This window comes from Scylla paramamosain, chromosome 40 (assembly GCF_035594125.1).
Source record: "Scylla paramamosain isolate STU-SP2022 chromosome 40, ASM3559412v1, whole genome shotgun sequence".
NCBI classification, from domain to species: domain Eukaryota; kingdom Metazoa; phylum Arthropoda; class Malacostraca; order Decapoda; family Portunidae; genus Scylla; species Scylla paramamosain.
This window is the reverse complement of record NC_087190.1, coordinates 9,181,668-9,206,258: the sequence shown is the minus strand read 5'-3', so window position 1 is coordinate 9,206,258 and position 24,591 is coordinate 9,181,668. Positions and strand designations below refer to the sequence as shown.

The 24,591-nt window shown below is 41.0% G+C and overlaps 1 protein-coding gene across 3 annotated transcripts in view; it reads right to left on the bottom strand.

The window, feature by feature from the left end:
- The window catches only part of LOC135092386 (ornithine decarboxylase-like), a 157,780-nt gene that overhangs the window by 34,533 nt on the left and 98,656 nt on the right, over nt 1-24,591 (bottom strand). For 2 of the 3 annotated variants that reach the window (XM_063990847.1, XM_063990848.1), the window contains exons 6-7: nt 21,325-21,526; nt 6,351-6,503 (exon numbers count right to left, since the gene is read on the bottom strand). In XM_063990847.1, coding sequence (XP_063846917.1) covers nt 6,351-6,503; nt 21,325-21,526 — 355 coding nt within the window. The remainder of the gene's footprint in view (nt 1-6,350; nt 6,504-21,324; nt 21,527-24,591) is intronic. The other variant, XM_063990849.1, reaches the window with a different exon arrangement.

Here is a 24,591-nt window from a genome sequence, read left to right as displayed (position 1 = left end):
TTACCAGCAAGCTTAAAACCCAGTGGCTAAGCATTGCACCCATATCTGGCTTCTCACAGTTAACAGAAAGTGTCAAACATTTTCAATATCTAACTCCCTTCGTGATTTCTGGCACTTAACAAAAACGTTTCCAGTATGTTTCCTTCTTCATTTCTTCATCTTTTATTTCAACCTGAAGACACCACTGCCAACACTGAAGACACCACATAGTTCTCTCTCTCTCTCTCTCTCTCTCTCTCTCTCTCTCTCTCTCTCTCTCTCTCTCTCTCTCTGCAGAGAGTATGGATACTGGATAACGATAAGGAACAGTTAACGTTTCCAGAAGTCAAGTCAAATACTAGGACAAAGATTTCAACAAGTGAATTACATGGGTAGCAGATCTCTTGGATGACTCCAGTATGTACCATAATAAAATAATTCGTTATTTGCCCAAGATACTGACTCAGATATCCAGCGTTGTTAATTATGTGTCTTCCTCACTTGCCTCCGGTTTGCCATGTTGTTGACAGAGCAAACACCATGGGTTTGCTTTTAAAGCCTGATATGAGGCAGAAAAGCAATTGAAAATATAGAAGTAAAGTCAAGAGATATAAAAAAAAAAAATCATTTTATCAGTTATAGGACCATACATTTGTATCAGAGAAAGCTGCCAATAGGCAACTCCAGGAAACCGATGCAGGCAGACTGACAGGGAAGGAACATACAAATTTGCCATGACAGTCGCAACCCTGTAACCATTTATTTATTTTTTTCTTTTTAGGTAGACTCGGGCGGCCCATATAAACGTATAAACGCAAATCATGTAATGCTACTGTACATAAAGCAGCATAATGAAAGACAATAAAGACGGCAAACACCATCTCATCATCAAAGAATAGAGTTGTATATATGAGATGAATGCTCTAGTTCCCAAACGAACACCGGCATAGTGCTTTTAGTTAAATATAAACACAAGGAAGTGGGTTTCAGTAGCAGGTGTGTAAATCTCACTCACATTTTCTAATTTAGATAGGATAAGTGATATTTCTAGCAAAAAGATGAGTTTCCATGTCAGCATTCCAGGATATATGAACAAAAACTTTCATAAGAGTTAGTGTAGTATACCTCTGCCAAAACGATAATTACTCCCAGCGTGGTCTGAAGCAGTGGATAATGGGGTGCTGTGAACTTTTCAATAACTCAGTTGTGATCTCACTGAAAGTTTCCCTTTGTACCTCTCAACACAAATGTGCAGTCACAGCCTACCCTCTAAAGACAATTTTCTTAATTTTAACAAAACTACATGCACCTAATTACACACACATACACACACACACACACACACACACACACACACACACACACACACACACACACACACACACACACACACACACACACAACTCAAAATTTTAAATTCAATATAGCTACTCCTAAACCAGCCTTGAAGTCCCTGTCTGGAGAGGGGACGACAAATGTCCCCAGGTCGGACTGCTCTTTTGATATTTTGACACCTCCCTCAACTTTTTTTTTTTTTTTTCATAAACTTCTGCAACACTCGCGATCTTAGATTTAATTTTCAATTTGTAGAACACCGCCTCTCTACTACTAAATCTCTACTAAATCTCATCTTTTCCTCACTTAAACACAGATGTCTGAGACAACTAACAGTAGCCCCTTTTCTGTTCCCTCCTACTTTCTCTATCCTCATTTTGAATCCATTGTTGGATGTTGCGTCTATGTACGCAATGACTTAACCGCTCTCGTGCTCAGGCACTTGAATCTTCTGAATTTTCCGCCATCTGGCTAGTCGGCAGTCACTATCAAACTGAATTTATATGTGCTGTATTCCTTTCATCTAACTCCTTTGACAATAAAAATCCTTGCACTACTTAACTTCTAAAGTAGAACACATTCTGACACACTTCACTTTTGTGGAGATTTCCATTCTTGGAGACTTCAATGTTCCCCCACCAGCTTTGGCTTTCCTCTCCCTTCATTGACTTTGCTAACTTTGCTGTCCTGTATGACTTAGAATAACTGGTGCAACATCTTACTCGTATTTTTTACCGTCTTGGAGATAGGCCCAACGTTCTTGACCTTTTCCCCACCTCTAATCCTTCTGCTTATGCTGTCACCTTTTCTTCTCTGTTGGGCTCCTCCGATCATAACCTTATATCTGTATCTTCTTATCGCTCCAGTCTCTCCTTAGGATCCCCCAAAGCGGAGGTGTCTCTAGCGTTTTGCCTAATTCGGGGGACCTGAGGAGGCATTACGTTGATTTTCCATGGAAAGACTATTGCTTCCGTGTCAGAGACCTGTCTTTGTGTTGCTGAGCTCATAACATAGGTGATAATGTCTGGCAAGGAGGCGTACATTCCTCACTCTCTCGCCCTAAACTTTGGCATAACACAGCCTGTTCTCGTGATACATGATAGAGAGGCGGACCACAAAACAGACTTGATCCTTCCGTCACCTGAAACATGCATTTCATATTTATGTTTGAAATTGTACCAAGTCTGTTCTCCAACTAGTCAAAAACTCCTTCATTATGTTATGAAGTGAAGTGCCTGCCTACTATGTCACCTTAATTAACCTCACTACTTGATTAACCAAATAAAAATAAATTCCTGTTAGAGTGACAAACAACATATACAAATAATACTTTAATAAATACAACACCCTTTCAATTCAACTAAATACACATATGCATATTATGTGCAGATATCACTGTTAGTTAGAAGAAAACAGCATAAAAATGTACCAAAACAGTTCAGTCAGTGACCTCCGAGACGTTCAGGCACAAGCAAACACACAGGAGTATTCACCCACACCTCTTTTGTCAACTGTATCCTCCATCTCACGTGGTCTCCTTGACAGCACATGGCTATTTTCTTTTCCTGGCCGATACCTCACATCAGTCAAACCTCCCAAAATCTCTCAACCACCTACTCCCCACAGCCCCCAGCTTCGCAGTTTTCAGGTGCACCAAGGGATTGTTATCTGTTAACACCACAAATTTTCCCCCAAGCAAATAATTCCTAAATTGTTCTGTCACTGCCCACTTTTATGCTGGCAACTCCAACTTCCGCGAACTGTAATTTCATGTTCCTCTCCGACTTTCTGAGACCCCGGCTAGCATAGGCTACTGGGTACAACTTCCCTTTATACCCCTGAGGGAATACTGCTCCTAAACCCTCAAAGCTCGCATCGGCCTCCACCACAAACTGTTTCCCATAATCTGCATTTCTCAATACTGGCGCTCGGGTCAACTTTTCTTTTAACTGTGCAAAAGCACGGGACTCCGCTCCCTTCCAGTACTTGTTCACATCTGCCTTCGAATCCCCACTCATCAGCTATTGAAGCGGTGCGGATATTTTTGCAAATCTCTCGATAACCTGTAAAATGAACAAAAACAAAAGCTCTCATTTCCCTTACAGTCCTCGGGTTGGGCCACTCCTGCACCGCCTTGATTCTCTCTGGATCTGCGCTAACCTGTTTCCTGGATACTAAATACCTAAAATATTTAATCTGCGATTTGAGATGACACTTAGACTGTTTCAATTTCAAGCCATACTTCCTAAGGACTTCAAACAACATTTGGAGCCTATCAAACTGTTCCTCCACATCCCTAAAGAAAATCAAGAGGTCATCCAAATACACAAGCATGGTTACAAAAATGTTATCAGTAAACACATACTCCATAAAATGCAGGAAGGTGACTGAAGAGTTATTGAGTCCCATACGTACGTACTAGTAGTGACCAAAGGGAGTTACAAAAGCGGTCTTGGCTCTGTCCTGATCCGATAGTAACCCGCAGCGAAATAAAAGAAGGAAAAATACTATGCTCCAGCGACTGCATCCAGAGTTTCTTGGATACGCGGCAATGAAAAAACGTTTTTCACAGTAAACTCATTTAGCCTTGTACAGTCACACACAATCTCGGAGAATTATCTTCTTCACTAACACAACTGGAGCTGCGTATGAACTCACAATAACCTCAATAACTCCCTGCTCCCGAAGCCCTTCATTATGTGCCTTCACCTCAATCACACACTTTGGGGGGATGTGACGGTAAGGTAACCGGATAGGCACATCTGTTTTTAAATGTATCTCATGCTCAACCACAGTTGCATAGCCTAACTCCTGTTCATCCTTCGAAAACACACTTCGGTACTGGTACAACAGTTTGTCTAACTTCTCCAACTACTCCACCTGTAGTTGCTTCTCATTCACATGCACTCCCAACTACTGCCTAAACTCTACAAGCGTCTCGGCGGACACTTCCTCCTCTGTAGCGAGGTTCGCCACTTTTTCTCTCAGTCACCTCCCGGCCATATGACACTTTAGCTACTTTTCACTGTGGCCTGAACTTTACTTTATTCACTCTCCCCACATTTGCCACTGCAATCCAACCTCGGCCTCTTTTAATTTTAGTGTAACTTGGAAGTACAAAGACTTCCCCCGGTACCCAGTAACAATCCCCATTTTCCAGGGGTTCCAGCATTACACTTTCATTGTCCACCTGTTGCGGCCTGGGCACAAATACACTCAATATGTTCCTTGAGCCTGCTGGAATCACCAGATCTTGCCCTTGTTGCACAACAGCCAAGCCCAAAAGCTGTTGCATTACTCTTAACTTGACTTCTACGGCTCTCACACACTTATTCCATTTCTCCCCTAACTCTCCAGAACTTCCTTCTTTCACAGAACTCCTCCACTCCTTCACCAACTCTGCCAGTACATTTATTCTCAGCAACAAGGGTAACTGGGTCCCGTGCACCACACCACCTCCCTTCACAGAACGCTCGACAAACCATACTTTTGAATCACTTTTCCCCTCCACCTCCAAGTCTACGAAGATGGCAGCCCCACTTGCATTTGTAATCTGCCAGTTTACATCATGTAACACAACTCTCCCTGGTAATAGGTAATTAATATAACATTCTACTGTGACAAGGCTAACCTTGGCCCCCGAAATCAGCCATAGCCTTTACTAGTACACCATTCACAATTACTGTAATCAATGGAGTTTTCCCAAACAACCTGATCCCCTACACATCCTTGCTAGATCCTTAACCAGCACCTGCCTTAATACTTCTCACAAAATGGTTCTGACCTGGGCCTGGGCCTGACTCTGACTTCTAGAATTGACCTTCTTTCCTTGTTCCTTATCCTTCTACTCCCTAAACTCAGTACACTGAAACCTTAAATGGCCATGCTAGCCACACAGTACGCTGTTGGCCTGCTGCTGATATTGGTCAGCAACATCCTGTGCCAGTTGTCCCACAGCCATAAACCCTTCCTTACATCCATACCTTGGGGACTCATGGTCAACCAACTTCTCCACCTTTACACCTGTCCCTTCCATACATTGCTTTTCCAACAATAAAAACACTGGACCCAACCAGGAGTTTCTTACAAAACTCAAAAGTGGTATAAAAACTACTCTCTACTACTAAAATCTGTAATGAAGTAAAATGGCTGCCCACCATCTAGCTTGGGCTCACCTTAAATTCACTACTTAATTAACCAAGTAAAAAAAAAAAATGATAAATAATGAATATAAATAAAATAACAAATTCTCCGGCTAGAATAATAAACATGTAAAAAAAATACTTTAATAGATACAACACCCTTCCAATTCAACCAGATACACATATGCACTGTGTGCAGATATCACTGTTTGTTAGAAAAAAAAAACAACATAAAAACCCACCAAAACAGTTAAGTCAATGGCCTCAGAGACGCTCAGGCACACACACATGCACACACAGGAGCATTCCAACAGCAACCAACAGGCAACTTCAAGAGAGGTAAACCAGAAATGTAATAGTCTTTAACAGCCTTGACCTCGTACCAGAATTTTTCTTGGCTCCCCTTGATAAATAATCGTGTGATAACAGATTACTGCCTTGAGCACATAATTATAATGGTCGCTCCTAATGGCTATGCTTCACCAGTGTTTATATAAGATGTCACATGGTGAATAATTAGTTCTTAGGTATTACTGGTCAAGATCTGTTCACACATTTTGACTTAGACACTCAAATTCAGATACTAAATCTTATCCAAGATCATTTTTTATAGCTAACTTTTTATAGCTAACACATTCCTAAGATATTGATTCTGACGGTATCCACACACACGGTATCCACACATGACTCTCAAGTTCAATATTTTTTTTTTTTATAATTAATTTGTAAGTGGCCATGACAAATAACTTGAAGCACTGCAGTCTGAGATGAGAACTTCTTTTAATCTCCTACATGTTATCTGAAAACTACATCATTCTGGGAAGAATTCATCCAATGACATATCAATGACTCCGGAAAGAAAAAAAAAAAAACTCCGATAATTTTCTTTGTTACCTCAAAACCACATCCTTCCGGGAAAAATTCATCCAATGCTATGTTGATGTGTTCAGCAAAATCATCGATGGGAGGATTGTGTGTGCCAGGAAACCCCCCACCAATATCCAGTAAGTAGGGCTGGAAACCAATAGCCACAGCTTTCTCAACGACCTGTAAAAGAGTGGGAGAATATATATATATATATATATATATATATATATATATATATATATATATATATATATATATATATATATATATATATATATATATATATATATATATATATATATATATATATATATATATGTGTGTGTGTGTGTGTGTGTGTATCGTCACCCTGGCTAACCAGTCGGCGACGGAAAGAAGTGAGCTGATGGGGCGCATCGCCAGACCAGCCAGAATTCACCTCACAGCCAGCGCGACCACACAACTTCTCTAGTACTTACTTCTGAGTTGTTATTGTCTCTGCTACTAAATAAACTGCACTACTTATGTCATTGTTTACTTAACAAGAATCGCTACAGTTGTGATCTTGGAGAATCCAAAACAGCCTGTTTTGGATTTCACCATGTCTTCAAAAGACAGCAAAGATCAAAGGAATGGAGTATCACTGAAGCTACCCACTTTCTGGATTTCACAACCCCAGGTGTGACTCGAATAGGTTGAAGCCCATTTTCACATACGCTAAATCACTGCCGACAATACCAAATATTACTATGTGGTCAGTGCACTGGATCAGGAAACAGCTGGGCACGTCATCGACTTCCTTCGCCACCCTCATGCTGACGGCAAATACGAAGGTATCAAGAAGCTCCCTAACAGTACCTTCAGCCTAATCAAGAGTCCAAGGGCGACAAAACTTTTGCACATGGATGGCCTCGGCGACCACATACCATCCATACTAATGAACGAGATGCTTGCCCAGATGGATGGACTATACGCCCTGCTTCCTATTCGAACAAATCTTTCTGGACCAGATGCCTGACGACATCCGCCTGATCCTTGCGAATGACGAATTCACCCACCCCCGTCAGTTGGCGGCGAGAGCAGATGTGCTGTAGTAGGTCAAGCAGCAAAACGAAACCTCCATTACAAACATCACAGCTGTAACCCAACGTTCTGAGCGAACCTCCAGTACTCGTCCTGATGAAACAACACTGAAGTTGCTGGCCAATACTCACGAGCAATGATGTTACTATCCCCAACGTTGGGGCTCCGAGGGCCGTCGATACCATCCTGCATGCATCCGGTAAACTCCATAGCCGACCGTCGGTAATAGCTACTGCCGCCAGCCGTGAACATCGACTTTTCTATGTCAATGATCACCACTCTGGGCGCCGTTTCCTCGTCGATACAGGGGCAGAAATTAGTGTTTTGCCAACCTCTAGCAAAGACACTCCCTTCGGGAAGAGAGATCCAGTCTTGACAGCAGCCAACGGAAGCAACATCAAGACATACAGCACACGCACCATCCACCTGAACTTCAACAGCCGTCGTTTCAAGTGGATGTTTACCATCGCCGATTTCTCACGACCACTGCTTGGCCCAGATTTCCTCTGCGCACACTCTTTGCTCATCGAACATTTCAATGACAACTTGTGTGTAATACTATAAAATGGAAGACCATTACACCTAGATCTAAAGAAAACAAAATATGCACCGAATGTGTATTACGGGGACACACCTGGCAATCATGCAAAAATCAAGAAAAAGCATTAATTGTGAAGAAAAACACAAGATCCTTGCAATGAGATGCCCTCAGAAAAAAAAAAAAAAAAACATAGAAGACAAAACGAAAAAGCTGTGCAATTCAGAAACACCAGTAGCATAGAGCAGCACAATAAAACAAACACCAATCTCTGGTTCTGTCATCAACCTAAATCTAGAGAAAGAAACACCAACAAAGATCCTAACGTGCCTCGGACACTCACCTGGCAAATATTGGGGGACCAGGCACTTATAAAATATATATATATATATATATATATATATATATATATATATATATATATATATATATATATATATATATATATATATATATATATATATATATATATATATATATATATATGCAGGAAGCACTAAAATGCAACAACCTACCGACAATAAAAAATACCAAATATACCACCAAGCCGCAAGATTATATAAAATGGCCAACAAAGAAGCCATGCAAACTTATTCAGTAGAAAAGTAGAAAAAGAACAGGAAGAATGAGCAACAGCAACAATGACAACAGAAGAGGAACCAGTAGAGCAACCTATTGCAAGTAAAGATATAGGACTTGCAACAGTCGCATCAAAATCTACTGGGTGGCCGTTGGGATTAAACCTGAAAACGCTAAAAAAAAAAGGTTTTAAGAGAAAATTCAAATGAGCCTATAACGACAATAGTTACACAGAAACTGAAGTCTACAACCCAATCGTTAACGAACAAATCAACTAAAAAAAAAAAAAATGCTGGAAAATTCCACAAGTTCAGATCGGGCCTCCATGATGACAGAACACCAGTACCTTGAAAACAAATTAGAAAACGTCATTTAATTAACTAAATAACATGGACAGTATAACAGGATGGCGCTAGCAGAAGAACTGGCAGTGTTGGGTGTTGATTTTTTTCTACGAAATGACCTGGCAGGTGGTAGTCAGGGCGAGTCCTCCGTCTGCAGGCAGGGTCTCAGAGGAGGCAATGGAGGAGAGCACAGACTTGGGTAATTGGGTAATGTTACTCGCACTAAGGCGAGAAGAGCGCTTCGGCATCGGACGCCTGCGCCTTCTGTAACTCTTGCGGTCGGTTGCAATAAGGTAGGTCCACCGAGAGAGGAGTGCAGAGTGGATGAAGATGCCGCAGTAGGGGCAGAGTGCCCAGGGGCTTGTTCAGCTGCTGGCGAGGCTTTGGGCGAATCAGAGTTGGGCTCGTCCTTGAGTCAGTGCTGGGGCTGATTGCAACAGTGTAGAGGTACCGAAGGATGCACATGACTGTTGGAAGTGTTGCCGAGGGTGAGGACGGAGAGTTAGGATTTGCTAGTTTGCTGGCTTACCTCACCCTGCAGAGCATCCCAGAGGTGATACTCAGGCGGAGTTGTCACCTAGTTTGAAGACTGTGGACGCAGTACTCAGTCCGAGCCACAGTCTGGTGTGTCTGGTATGTTAGGGTTCACTGCTAAGGGCGGGGGGGGAACTACTAACTCTGCTGGGGAAGCGGGAGTTTCCCCTCTTGCAGAGTGTATCGGTGGCAGGGAGCAGTCTACTCCCCTGCTAGGGACCAAACAAAGAGTGTTAGCTCATGTAGTCAGCCATCCCTTGTGATGGCTAATGCTATAGCTGCTTGCGTAATAGAAGAGGATTCTGTCCCTCAGAGACGCGTTGCTTCACTTGCCAAGGCAGGAGAGAGCAGCAAGGAAGTAAAGGATCGAACAGTTAACAAAGGGTAACAGAGTTTTGTATTACTAGCGGGGAGGAGGACAGACGTTTGGAGCATGTGCAGGTAGCACGTAGGAGCCCGGGGTGTGGCCGGTTTGAAGTCGGGTTGACTCGGGAGCAGTTGTGACGGTTTTGGGGACCGTGTGTGGCTACGTTTGTTGAGTGTTGCCTCGTTGGTCAGGCTGGCAAGCCTGATTACCTCTTGTCTGGGGCCCATCTTCTCCATGTTATGACGAGTGTCGTTTTCCCTTGTCTGGGGATGATAAGAGATGTTACCAGCCCAATTTATCTTTCCTGTGGGAGTTGTGATAGTGTTGGAATGGACATCGGCGCCGCGGCACAACGTCAGGGGGCAGTGTTAAGTGAAGTTCCGATTATAAATTGTTGTTTGCCGGTCATGAAACACTCACACACACACACACACACATATATATATATATATATATATATATATATATATATATATATATATATATATATATATATATATATATATATATATATATATATATATATATATATATATATATATATATATATATATATATATATATATATATATATATATATATATATATATATATATATATATATATATATATATATATATATATATATATATATATATATATATATATATATATATATATATATATATATATATATATATATATATATATATATATATATATATATATATATATATATATATATATATATATATATATATATATATATATATCAGCATTTAATATTTTCTTGAAGATATTGTCTTTATATCTTATAAGAGTCTTATTCTCTTTTGAAATATGGTTGATGACTTTTTTGTAGCTAGCCATGCTTGATATTTCGTGATTTCACTTTCCGTAACCCTTCCTCAGTAGCTGTGGCATGCCTGGACATGCTGGGGAGACTGGTACAGCGCGACTGATGCGCTCCTTGTGCGGTGGTAGTGGGAGGCGCTGATTGGTTGGCTCCAGTTGGCTTCGTCGTCGTCATGCCGATGTAACTTGTGGTTGTCTCTTTTTCTATGTGGGGACTGTTTCTAAGTAGGAGGTGAATGGTTTTCTTGTTCCTACAGTATATTTTGAGGTTTATTTTCCTTTCTTGGTATGTTGGCTTGACATTTCTTTTCACTATTTGTATAATAATTCTTTTATCTTTGTATGCTATGTAAAAGGCAAGTAGTATAAGGTAATGTCAAGCTTTCTTGAGTCTTCGGAGGAGCTGCAGTTATGCCACTTATCGATGATCTGGTGATGATTTGGTGGGCGATTTTCTTTTCACTGAAGCCGTTGTTTATTAACACTTTTGTTACCCTTCATGCACTTGCTGCCAAGTACTGTAGTGTGTGAGTGCTCTTCGGATGTAAGCACCGATAGTAGAGTCCTTATATTGGTCAGGACATTCGCTCCTTCCATTAAGGCAGTGCCCAGGATTAGCTGGCTTGATATACACTGCTGTATTGAACTTCACTTGCTATTGCCTTACGAGGACGTCGGGTTACGGTTTACACTGTGTTCTATGGTGAGTTGAGTCCAGAAACTTCAAGACAATGCTTGAGCTTGTCAGCACCAACGCTGACTGGAGTCTTGATGAGTATGCCTTCTTGGTTTGGACGATGTTCTTTTCACTGAAGCCGTTGTTTATTAACACTTGTGTTGCTCTTCGAGCATTTTTTTTTTTTTTATGTAGGAGGAACACCGGCCAAGGACAACAAAAATCTAATAAAAAAATAAAAAAAGCCCACTGAGATGCCGGTCCCGAATAGGGTCCGAAGTGGTGGTCAAAAATTGAAGGATAAGTGTCTTGAAACATCCCTCTTGAAGGAGCTCGAGTCATAGGAAGGTAGAAATACAGAAGCAGGAAAGGAATTCTAGAGCTTACCAGAGGAGGATATGAATGATTGGGAATACTGGTTAACTCTTGCAGTAGAAAGGTGGGCAGAACAGGGTTGAAAGAAAGTAGAAAGTCTTGTGCAGCGAGGCCGCGGGAGGAGGGGAGGCATGCAATTAACAAGATCAGAAGAGCAGTTAGCATGAAAATAGGAAGATAGCAAGAGATGCAACATTCCGACGATGAGAAAGAGGCTGAAGACAATCAGTTAGAGGAGAGGAGTTCATGAGACGAAAAGCTTTTGATTCCACCCTCTTTAGAAGAGCGGTATGAGTGGAACCCCCCAGACATGTGAAGCATACTCCATACATAGATGGATAAGGCAGCTGGGGAGGGTGATACAAACTGGCGGAAACGTCTCAGAACGCCTAACTTCATAGAAATCGTTCGATCCAATGTCTATTGGTCTAATGACGACTGGTCTAGTGCCAACTGGTCTAATAGACCTATTGGTCTAGAGGCATCTAGTCTAAAACTTATTTGTCTAACAGATCTATTGGTCTAATGACAATTAGTCTAAATTGTACACCAAGTACAAATATAGTAGTATGACAATCTTATTGAAATATATCAAAATGTATAGAAAAAAAAAAAAACTAAAATCTTAAATTGTGAACCAGTGCTAGGAGATAATCTAAAACATTATAGTTGTCTTTCTCGTTAAACACGGTTAAGATTCTTTGTTCATATTCAATGTATTTTCTCTTTAGCTTAATGCTAGACTCTCCTCGAACGATGCTTTCAATCTGTTCTTCCACATTATTTTGCTCCTTTTGCAGTTCGTTAATAAATTTGAAAATTCCGACGTGTGCAGACCCTAGTAATACTTCTCACCGCCGATGACATGCCTCTACTTTATTTTGAGTTCTTGGTATTCCAAGTTCTATCCTGTCGTGTACTGACCATAATGATGATGGAAAAACGGTCATTAGACCAATCATACCTTACTCAAGCCGTTTTTAGCTAGAGATTAGATGTGAAATTTCCAGTCTAGATTATAAGAAAAGGACAGACCGAGGATGTTTAGTATAGAAGAGAGGGCCAGTTGAGTGTCATTGAAGAAGAGGGAATAGTTGTCTGGAAGGTTGTGTCGAGTTGATAGATGGAGGAACTGAGTTTTTGAGGCATTCAACAATAATAAGTTTACTTTGCCTCAATCAGAAATTTTACAGAGATCAGAAGTGAGGCGTTCTGTGGCTTCCCTGTGTGAACTGTTTATTTCCTGAAGGGTTAGAGGACTGTGAAAAGTCGTAGAAAAGTGCAGGGTGGTATCATCAGCGTAGGAGTGGATAGGGAAAGAAGTTTGGTTTAGAAGATCATTAATGAATAATAAGAAAAGAGTGGATGACAGGACAGAACCCTGAGGAACACCACTGTTAATAGATTTAGAAGAAGAACAGTGACCGTCTACCACAGCAGCAATAGAACGGTCAGAAAGGAAACTTGAGATGAAGTTACAGAGAGAAGGATAGAAACCGTAGTAGGGTAGTTTGGAAATCAAAGCTTTGTGCCAAACTCTATCAAAAGCTTTTGATATTTCCAGGTTTAAAAGATCATTGATGACAGGACAGAACCCTTAAAACAGTGACCGCCTACCACAGCAGCAATAGAACGGTCAAAAAGGAAACTTGAGATGAAGTTACGGAGAGATGGATAGAAGCTGTAGGAGAGTAGTTTGGAAATCAAACCTTTGTGCCAGACTATCAAAAGCTTTTGATATGTTTAAGGGAACAGCAAAAGTTCACCAATATCTCTAAAAGAGGATGACCAAGACTCAATAAGGAAAGCCAGAAGATCACCAGTAGAGCGGCCTTGACAGAACCCATACTGGCGATCAGATAGAAGGTTGTGAAGTGATAGATGTTTAAGAATCTTCTTGCTGAAGATAGATTCAAAAACTTTAGATTAATTAATTAATTAAAGCAATAGGACGGTAGTTTGAGGGATTAGAACGGTCACCCTTTTTAGGAACAGGCTGAATGTATGCAAACTTTTAGTAAGAAGGAAAAGTAGATGTTGACAGACAAAGTTGAAAGAGTTTGACTAGGCAAGGTGCAAGCACGGAGGTGCAGTTTCGGAGAACAATAGGAGGGATGCCATCAGGTCCATAAGCCTCCCAAGGGTTTAGGCCAGCGAGGGCATGGAAAACATCATTGCGAAGAATTTTAATAAGTAGCATGAAGTAGTCAGAGGATGGAGGAGAGGGAGGAACAAGCCCAGAATCGTCCAAGATAGACTTTTTAGCAAAGGTTTGAGCGAAGAGTTCAGCTTTAGAGATAGATGTGATAGCAGTGGTGCCATCTGATTGAAATAAAGGAGGTGAAGAAGAAGCTTAGTTACTGGAGATGTTTTTGGGTAGATGCCTAACGAGGGGAGTTAGATCTTGAAAGATTTTGACACTTTCTCTTAATGGAGGATTTTTTGGCTAGTTGGAGAACAGACTTGACATGGTTCTGGGCAGAAATATAAAGTGCATTAGATTCTGGTGATGGAAGGCTTAAATATCTTTTGTGGGCCTCCTCTCTATCATGTATAGCACGAGAACAAGCTGTCAACAATGTTTGGCGAATCTCCAGCACGCTCAGGAATACGAGTAAGGTGTTGCACCAATTGCTCTAGGTCATGGAGGAGAGCAAAGTTGAAAGCTAGTTCACCAGGATAGTCAGTGAAGGGAGAGGAAAGCCATAGCTGGTGGTGAGCATTGAAGTCTCCAAGAATGGAGATCTCCGCAAAAGGGAAGAGAGTCAGAATGTGCTCCACTTTGTAAGTTAAGTAGCCAAAGAATTTCTTGTAGTCAGAGGAGTTAGTTGAGAGCTATACAACACAGATAAATTTAGTTTGAGAGGGACTCTGTATTCGTGGCTAGATGGTGGAAAACTCAAAAGATTCAAGAGCGTGGGTATGAGAGCAGGTTAAGTCATTGCGCACATAAACGCAACATCCAGCTTTGGATTGAAAATGAGGATAGAGAAAGTAGGAGGGAACAGAAAAGGTGCTACTGTCAGTTGCCTCAGACACCTGTGTTTTAGTGAGGAAAAGAAGATGAGGTTTATTAAAAGAGAGGTGATGCTCTACAGTTTGAAACCTAAGTCTAAGACTGCGAATGTTGCAGAAATTAATGAAGAGAAAGTTGAGGGGGGTGTCAAGACACTTGGGGTCGATACCAGAAGAGCAGTCCGACCTGGGGACATTTGTGGTCTCCTCCCCAGAGAGGGACTCCGAGGCTGATGTAGGACTCGCCATGATTTTGAATTCTGAGTGAAAGGTGTGCGTGTAATTAGATGCTTGTTGTTTTGTGTGAAGGAAGAGAATTGTCTTTAAAGGGCAGGCTGTGACTGCTCCCCTTATATTGTGAGACACATAGAAAAACGTAAGAAAAATAAATAAATAAATGAAAATAAATAAAAAAAAGCACAAAATAAATTTTTTTTTTGGATAATTGGAGAGAGAGAGAGAGAGAGAGAGAGAGAGAGAGAGAGAGAGAGAGAGAGAGAGAGAGAGAGAGAGAGATTTTATTGCGCAAATAGCGTCAGACACCATTAAAATAAAGAAACATAACAGTTGTCAGCTAAGAGAGAGAGAGAGAGAGAGAGAGAGAGAGAGAGAGAGAGAGAGAGAGAGAGAGAGAGAGGAAAGGAAGCAAATATACAAGAGGAAGAGGGAAGCGTCGTTGCAAAGGCAAAGGTTATCGACATTTTCCAGAACCAGAACCAGTGGGTTATGTTTGACCTTTACCCTCTTCGTGTTTCTCGCAGTCGTAAAGGTAAGACCTGCACCAATATTGCTTGTCGTAACACCATGTGAAAACCTGGTGCGTCATCATTTCCGTCGCAGGACATGGCAAGTCTAGTAGCATGCGGCCAACAGCAGCGGAAATGGGTAGCGGCAGTGCCAACCAGCGACCAGCAGTACCAACAGTGCCAACCAGCGACTAGCAGTACCAACAGTGCCAGCTAGCGGCCAGCAGAGGCAGTAGCGGTCAGCCGTTTGACACATGTCTGCTGGGTTGACACCTGCCATCTCCTCCCAGGACGATGCCAGGGGAACGAACAGCGGCGTCAGTATCTCCCTCAGCATCCACCACCATTCTCGCATCACGCACGACCGCAAATAAGCTTTCCCGATTTTTTCCTCTCCCAGTTAGGATAGTCTGGGGCCCCATCTTCTGGTCATCACCCAGAGCTGGGAAGAATAGTCAGGAATACCTCTTCAGTGCCTGATAAGATGAAGTGTTAGGGCTTCCCGTTGAATCTATTTATTTTTACTTTTACTCGTATCCTTCAGTAAATGATAGAGATTTATCTACTTTATTTTCTTCATTGTTACCGCAGTGGCAAGTAGGACAGAGAGCGCTATATGCCGGTGCCATAAGACCGTTATGTTGAGATACAAAAAAAATAAATCAATCAGTCAAATCAGACGCATGGGTTCGAATCCTGGCCACTATCCGGGGATAGGAGGGGGCATCCACTCGTGGTAACGATTCTGAAGTGCCAAATCCAGTCTCGTAAGGAGGTACCGTTGTAGCTCTGATAGTTAGTTGTATGGGTGTTTCTTTGTTTATTTTTTGTGTTATTAGATATGTAAGTTGGTTTTATTTGGGCCATATTTGTTGCGACATATTCAATTATTTATTTATTTATTAATTATGTGTGGATGTGTTCACAAATATCTACCATAGACTGTGATGGCGCATTGCTTTCACATTTCTCTTTTCTTTAACTATATATCATCAAATGTTTTCTTAACAAAGCTATATATATATATATATATATATATATATATATATATATATATATATATATATATATATATATATATATATATATATATATATATATATATATATATATATATATATATATATATATATATATATATATATATACAACCATAAATTCATGCTCCTCTTCCAGCTGTCTTAAAGTGGGTTAGCTCCTCAAAGTCACATGACTTGGTGCAGGGCTTAATATTGGTTACAAAATCCTGTTTTGACTCTTGCACACTTCAAACAGATGATTATAAGACGAGGTTACACGAATGAGGTCGCTGTCCTGTTTCACCCACCTAGAAGTAAGGAAATATCATAACAACAAGAAAATCATTCTCAACTCGTTGGGAAAGAATTGGTAGCCACGTTCTAGGGAGGGACAATTACAACAAAGGACACACATTTAAGTGGTCGAGATAAAATACCTCACTTGACAACCGCACCCAGAAACAAAACCAACCCATTGTCCAATAACGTATTATAATCTACTACTGATTAGTGTCGTTTATAGCCTCCTGTATGGCCGGCCTCGACAGGGCCTGAGGAGGGAGTCAAGTTTCACTACACAACAACGTACCTATAATTCTTTGCTTCCAGATCCTCTAAAAGAGCCTTGTAAAACAGTAACATTTAACAGCACAAATACAAAGTTAAGCTGCCCAGACCAGCAGGTGAGAGTCTAACGGACGCGCACAGATACAACAAGTATCATGTAAGAGTAAGAGTCAAGTCGTAATGTATAGTAATGTACACCGAGTGCCTTGCAAGGAAGTGCACTCACATCCAGGCTGATGGAGACATCTAAACACTGCACATATAATCAGGGGCGTACTGCGGTAAATTACTCAAATACCCCTTAAAGCAACTGGCCCGGTAGCTGTATCGCTCCCACTTTCTTCAGAACAACACTATCTCCAAATGTACATCTGACTCGCGCAATATAAAGGCAGTGACTCACTCGTGGAAACACAAAGCCCGGGCTCATCCCAGCTATGACTCATGTGAGGGGGGAGGAGGGAGAGGGGAATCCATCCCATCTTTGCCCGCTCGTCTCCCTTCACTCACTCAACTGACAAACAAAATGGGATCTTTGTAAAATAGTTACGATCAAACGAAAATTAATTAAGGAAGGAGAGCAACTGTGCGCAGGGAATCTTGCAGTAGTCTCCTCGAGCGAGCAGCTCGGTAGTTATCGTACATTGTACATCTTCGTTCCACGTAACCTTTCTTCTGTCTCTCCTCCTTATTTCCTTCATCGCCTTTTTCTCTAATTACACCCCACATAATGATGAGTAAATAAATAAATAAATAAATAAATAAACATATATATATATATATATATATATATATATATATATATATATATATATATATATATATATATATATATATATATATATATATATATATATATAGGAGGCAGTAGACACCTGCCGAAACGATAATTACTCCCAGTGAGGTCTAAAGCACTGTTCAGGGGGTGCTGTGAACTTATCATTAAACCCAGCTGTGCCCTCACTGAACGTTTCCCTTTGTGTCTCACAACACAAGGGGGCAGTCACAGCCTGCCCTCTAAAGACAACTCTCTTCCTCCTCACAAAACTATAAGCACCTAATAACACACACACCCTTCACCCAAAAATTTTAAAATCATCATGACGACTCCTACACCAGCCTCGGAGTTCCCATCTGGGGAGGGGACCATAAATGTCCCCAGGTCGGACTGCCTTTCTGTCGACGACCCTAAGTGTCTTGACACCCCCCTCAACTTTTTCTTCATTAACTTCTGCAACATTCGCGGTCTAAGATCTAATTTTCAATCTGTAGAACACCACCTCTCCTCTTCTAAACCTCATCTTCTTTTCCTCACTGAAACTCAGGTGTCTGAGGCAACTGACAGTAGCCCCTTTTCTGTTCCCTCCTACTTTCTCTATCCTCATTTTTTATCCAAAGCTGGATGCTGCGTTTATGTGCGCAATGACTTAACCTGCTCTCGTGCCCACGCTCTTGAATCTTCCGAGTTTTCCACCATCTGGCTACGACTACAGAGTCACTCTCATACTAAATTTATCTGTGCTGTATACCTCTCTCCTAACTCCTCTGACTATAACAAATTCTTTGACTACTTAACTTCCAAAGTGGAGCACATTCTGACCCTCTTCCCTTTTGCAGAGATCTCCATTCTTGGAGACTTCAATGTTCACCACCAGCTTTGGCTTTCCTCTCCCTTCACTGACCATCCTGGTGAACTAGCCTACAACTTTGCTATCCTCCATGATCTAGAGCAATTGGTGCAACACCCTACTCATATTCCTGACCGTCTTGGAGATACGCCCAACATTCTTGACCTTTTCCTGACCTCTAATCCTTCTGCTTATGCTGTCACCCTTTCTTCTCCGTTGGGCTCCTCCGATCACAATCTCATATCTTTATCTTGTCCTATCACTCCAATCCCTCCTCAGGATCCCCCTAAGCGAAGGTACCTCTGGCGTTTTGCCTCTGCTAGTTGGGGGGACCTGAGGAGGTATTTTGCTGATTTTCCTTGGAATGACTACTGCTTCCGTGTCAGAGACCCGTCTTTGTGTGCTGAGCGCATAACAGAGGTGATAGTGTCTGGCATGGAGGCGTACATTCCTCACTCTTTTTCTCGTCCTAAACCTTTTAAACCTTGGATTAATACAGCTTGTTCTCGTGCTATACATGATAGAGAGGTGGCCCACAAAAGGTACTTAAGCCTTCCATCACCAGAATCTCATGCACTTTATATTTCTGCCCGGAACCATGCCAAGTCTGTTCTCCAACTAGCCAAAAACCTTCATTAACAGAAAATGTCAAAACCTTTCAAGATCTAACTCCCCTCGTGATTTCAAATATCTCCAATAACTTTGCTTCTTCTTCTTTCCCTCCTCTACTTCAACCAGATGGCACCACTGCTATCACATCTATTTCTAAAGCTGAACTCTTTGCTCAAACCTTTGCTAAAAACTCTACCTTGGACGATTCTGGGCTTGCTCCTCCCTCTCCTCCACCCTCTAACTACTTCGTGCTACCTATTAAAATTCTTCGCAATGATGTTTTCCATGCCCTCGCTGGCCTACACCCTCGGAAGGCTTATGGACTTGATGGGGTCCCTCCTATTGTTCTCCGAAACTGTGCCTCCGTGCTTGCACCTTGCCTAGTCAAACTCTTTCAGCTCTGTCTATCAACATCTACCTTTCCTTCTTGCTGGAAGTTTGCCTACATTCAACCTGTTCCTAAAAAGGGTGACCGCTCTAATCCCTCAAACTACCGTCCTATTGCTTTAATTTCCTGCTTATCTAAAGTTTTTGAATCTATCCTCAATAGGTAGATTCTTAAACATCTATCACTTCACAACCTTCTATCTGATCGCCAGTATCGGGTTCCGTCAAGGCCGCTCTACTGGTGATCTTCTGGCTTTCCTTACTGAGTCTTGGTCATCCTCTTTTAGAGATTTTCGTGAAACTTTTGCTGTTGCCTTGGATATATCAAAAGCCTTTGATAGAGTCTGGCACAAAGCTTTGATTTCCAAACTACCCTCCTACGGTTTCTATCCTTCTCTCTGTAACTTCATCTCAAGTTTCCTTTCTGACCGTTCTATTGCTGCTGTGGTAGACGGTCACTGTTCTCCTAAATCCATTAACAGTGGTGTTCCTCAGGGTTCTGTCCTGTCACCCACTCTCTTCTTATTATTCATTAATGATCTTCTAAACCAAACTTCTTGTCCTATCCACTCCTACGCTGATGATACCACCCTGCACTTTTCCACGTCTTTTCATAGACGTCCAACCCTTCAGGAGGTAAACATATCACGCAGGGAAGCCACAGAACGCCTGACTTCTGATCTTTCTAAAATTTCTGATTGGGGCAAAGCAAACTTCGTATTGTTCAATGCCTCAAAAACTCAATTCCTCTATCTATCAACTCGACACAACCTTCCAGACAACTATCTTCTCTTCTTCAATGACACTCAATTGTCCCCCTCTTCTACACTGAACATCCTCGGTCTGTCCTTTACTTATAATCTGAACTGGAAACTTCACACCTCATCTCTAGCTAAAATAGCTTCTATGAAGTTAGGTGTTCTGAGACGTCTCCGCCAGTTTTTCTCACCCCCCCAGCTGCTAACTCTGTACAAGGGCCTTATCCGTCCATGTATGGAGTATGCTTCACATGTCTGGGGGGGTTCCACTCATACTGCTCTTCTAGACAGGGTGGAATCAAAAGCTTTTCGTCTCATCAACTCCTCTCCTCTTACTGACTGTCTTCAGCCTCTCTCTCACCGCCGCAATGTTGCATATCTAGCTGTCTTCTACCGCTATTTTCATGCTAACTGCTCTTCTGATCTTGCTAACTGCATGCCTCCCCTCCTTCTGCGGCCTCGCTGCACAAGACTTTCTTCTTTCTCTCACCCCTATTCTGTCCACCTCTCTAACGCAAGAGTTAACCAGTATTCTTAATCATTCATCCCTTTCTCTGGTAAACTCTGGAACTCCCTGCCTGCTTCTGTATTTCCACCTTCCTACGACTTGAATTCCTTCAAGAGGGAGGTTTCAAGACAATTATTCACCAATTTTTGACCACTGCTTTGACCCTTTTATGGGACTGGCATTTCAGTGGGCATTTTTTTATTAGATTTTTGTTGCCCTTGGCCAGTATCCTTCCTACATAAAAAAAAAAAAAAAAAAAATATATATATATATATATATATATATATATATATATATATATATATATATATATATATATATATATATATATATATATATATATATATATATATATATATATATATATATATATATATATATATACGTTTATACATGTGATTTTCTATCTTAGACATCAACTTCCTCTTCACAGTTCCTAATTCAAAACTAACCATTTTAGCAGAAATAATTGCTTGGTGGAAGGCTGAAGGGTCACGACAGCCAGAGCCAACATGGAAAGCTACTCCAACTACATTCAATCCAAGAGTGTGAGCAGCAACCAGAAGTGTTTCTGCATCACCAGGAAGCACACCAAACTTCTTGCCCAAGGAGACCAGTGCATCTGTTGCGTCAACACGAATCCGAATAACAAGCCTGAAAATGAAAGATTGGTTAACTCATCAGTGGGAAAATAGAATATCATATACACCCAGATAGTGTTCAAGTAAGTAGAACTACTATTGCTGCTATATGGATAAAATTGGTTCACTATGATCACTCTTGGGATGTATCAAGGTGAGTTTAGTACTTTTTTCTCATAACTACCACGGGTAGTTATGTTAGCAAGGACCCTGGATGTCCTTGGATATACAGAGTCCACTTCATGTTAGTAAACTAGTACAATTTTTTATTCCTCCATAGACACTAACTACTCCCTTTGCTTTACCATGTAAGTGATTTTTAAGGCTCCTCATTATATTTTATGGTATACCATGGATTCATAACTATTTAACTAAAAATCTATTCTTCGTACAGGTTCCAAGCTCTCCGAAAGATATGTTATAGCTGGTAAAATTCACTTATTACCTATCTACTTTTTTTTTTTATTGGGAGTGGGAGATTATTCTTCATTACATTACTTGGCTTTCCAAAGGCACTCCATCCTTTTCCTGTCCTTTTGTTGATTTATTTTTCCTGTTCTAGATTCAAGCTATTTTTCTTCCTGCATAAAAACTGTATATGGAGGATGCAATAGGCTCACTGGAAGAGACCGTAGGCACCTGCCGAAACGATAATTACTCCCACTGACGTCCAAAGCAATGCACCAGGGAGTTGACCTCACTGAACGTTTCCCTTTGTGTCTCACAACACCAGGGAGCAGTCACAGGCTACCCTCTAAAGACAACTCTCTTCCTAATTAGCTAATTACACTCATCCCCTTAACGCAAAATTCAAAATCATCATGGCGACTCCTACACCAGCCTCGGACTCCCCATCTGGGAAAGGGACTACAAATGTCCCCAGGTCGGAATACTCTTCTGGTATCGATCCTAAGTGTCTTGAAACCAACTTTTTCTTCGTCAATTGCATTAATTGCAACATTCGTGGTCTCAAGTATAATTTTCAATCTGTAGAACACCAACTCTACTCTACTAAACATCATCTTCTTTTCCTCACTGAGACACAGGTGTCTGAGGCAACTGACAGTATCCCCTTTTCTGTTCCCTCCTACTTTCTCTATCCTCATTTTCATTCCAAAGGTGGATGTTGCGTCTATATCAGCAACGACTTAATTAGGTCTCGTGCCCACGCTCTTGAATCTTCCGAGTTTTCCACCATCTGACTACGACTACAGTGTCACTCTCAAACTAAATTTATCTAAACTAAATTTTACCTTTTCACTCCTCTGACTATAAGAAATTATTTGACTACTTAACATCCAAAGTGGAACACATTCTGATTCTCTTCCCTTTTTCGAAGATCTCCATTTTTGGAGACTTCATTGTTCACCATCCTGGTAAACTAGTCTTTAACTTTGCTATCCCCCTTTTCATATTCCATACCGATATGGAGATCCGCCTGACATTCTTGCCCTTTTCCTAGCTTCTAATCCTTCTGCTTATACTGTTACCCTATCTTATTCGTTCACAGTCTAATACCTGTATCTTGTCCTATCACTCCAATCCCTCCTCAGGATTCCCCTAAGCGGAGTTGACTCTGGCGTCTTGCTTCTGTAAGTTGGGAGGGCCTGAGAAGATATATTGCTGATTTTCCTTGAATGACTACTGCTTCAGTGTCAGAGACCCGTCTCTGTGTGCCGAGCGCATAGCAGAGGTGATAGTGTCTGGCATGGAGGCATACATTCCTCACTCTTTTTCTCAATCTAAGCCTTCCAAACCTTGAAAACACAGCCTGTTTTCGTGCTATGCATGATTGAGAGGTGGCCCACAAAAGGTACTTGACCCTGGTGACCGTTTTAATCCCTCAAACTAGCGCCGTATTGCTTTAATTTTCTGCCTATTTAAAGTTTTTAAATATATCCTCAACAGAAAGAGTATTAAACATCTATTACTTCACAACCTTCTATCTGATCGCCAATATGGGTTCCGTCAAGGACGCTCTACTGGTGATCCTTACCAAGTCTTGGTCATCCTCTTTTAGAGATTTTGATGAAACTTTTGCTGTTATCTCAGACATATCTAAAGCTTTTGATAGAGTCTGGCAAAAATGCCTTGATTTCTAAACTTCCGTTCTATGGCTTCAATCTTTCCCTTTTGTAACTTCATCTCAAGTTTCCTTTCTGACCGTTCTATTACTGTTGTAGTCAGTGTTGGTTGTGGTCTATTACTGTTGTGGCCCTCAAATCATATATGTCATAAGTAATGGTAATGGTGCTTTGAACAAAAGAAGTAAGGGAGTCAGCATTCACAGGCTTACCTGGTTGACTACCCCAAGCGATTTCCTATACAGTCCCTGTATGAAATATACGTTTCCATCTATCATCCCCATCCACAAATCCATCCATCTAATATTCTCTTAAAGCTCCCTAATGTTTTAGCACTAACAACTAGATTAGTGAGTCCGGTAGATGAATGGAAAGGACTCAGTAATCAAGTTACTATTTCTGAGACATTAGGGAGCTTTAAGGGAACATTAGACTGATTTATGGATGGGGATGATTAAAATTAAATCGTTAGAACAATTTATATTTTTCTTTCATTGTTTAACTTATTTGCAACATTTTAAAAGCAATTAGATAAACAACTGAAATTCTGCAAGTCTTTACATGACATGAAAACCAATAGTAACCCATATTATAATAGAATAAGACAAAAATGTAAATTCATTGCTCTACCCACAAAACCAAAGTTTTAGGATCAATATAACTTTTTTTTATTCTGCTTAGATGGAAATAGCTGAAAAAAAAATTATGCTTTGGGGTCAAGGACAGGACAAAAATGAAATTTTGTTACATTATATATATATATATATATATATATATATATATATATATATATATATATATATATATATATATATATATATATATATATATATATATATATATGAGCGATATACATGCACATCGGGCCGGCTTAACTACCTACGCCCTGCCTGCCTTGTTATACACGTAGTTCAAGTCTGCCTACCTCGTTACTACCCCTGGCCCCTCCTACTCCCTGGTCCCCGGGGATTCCGAGGCAACGCCACAGCCAGGC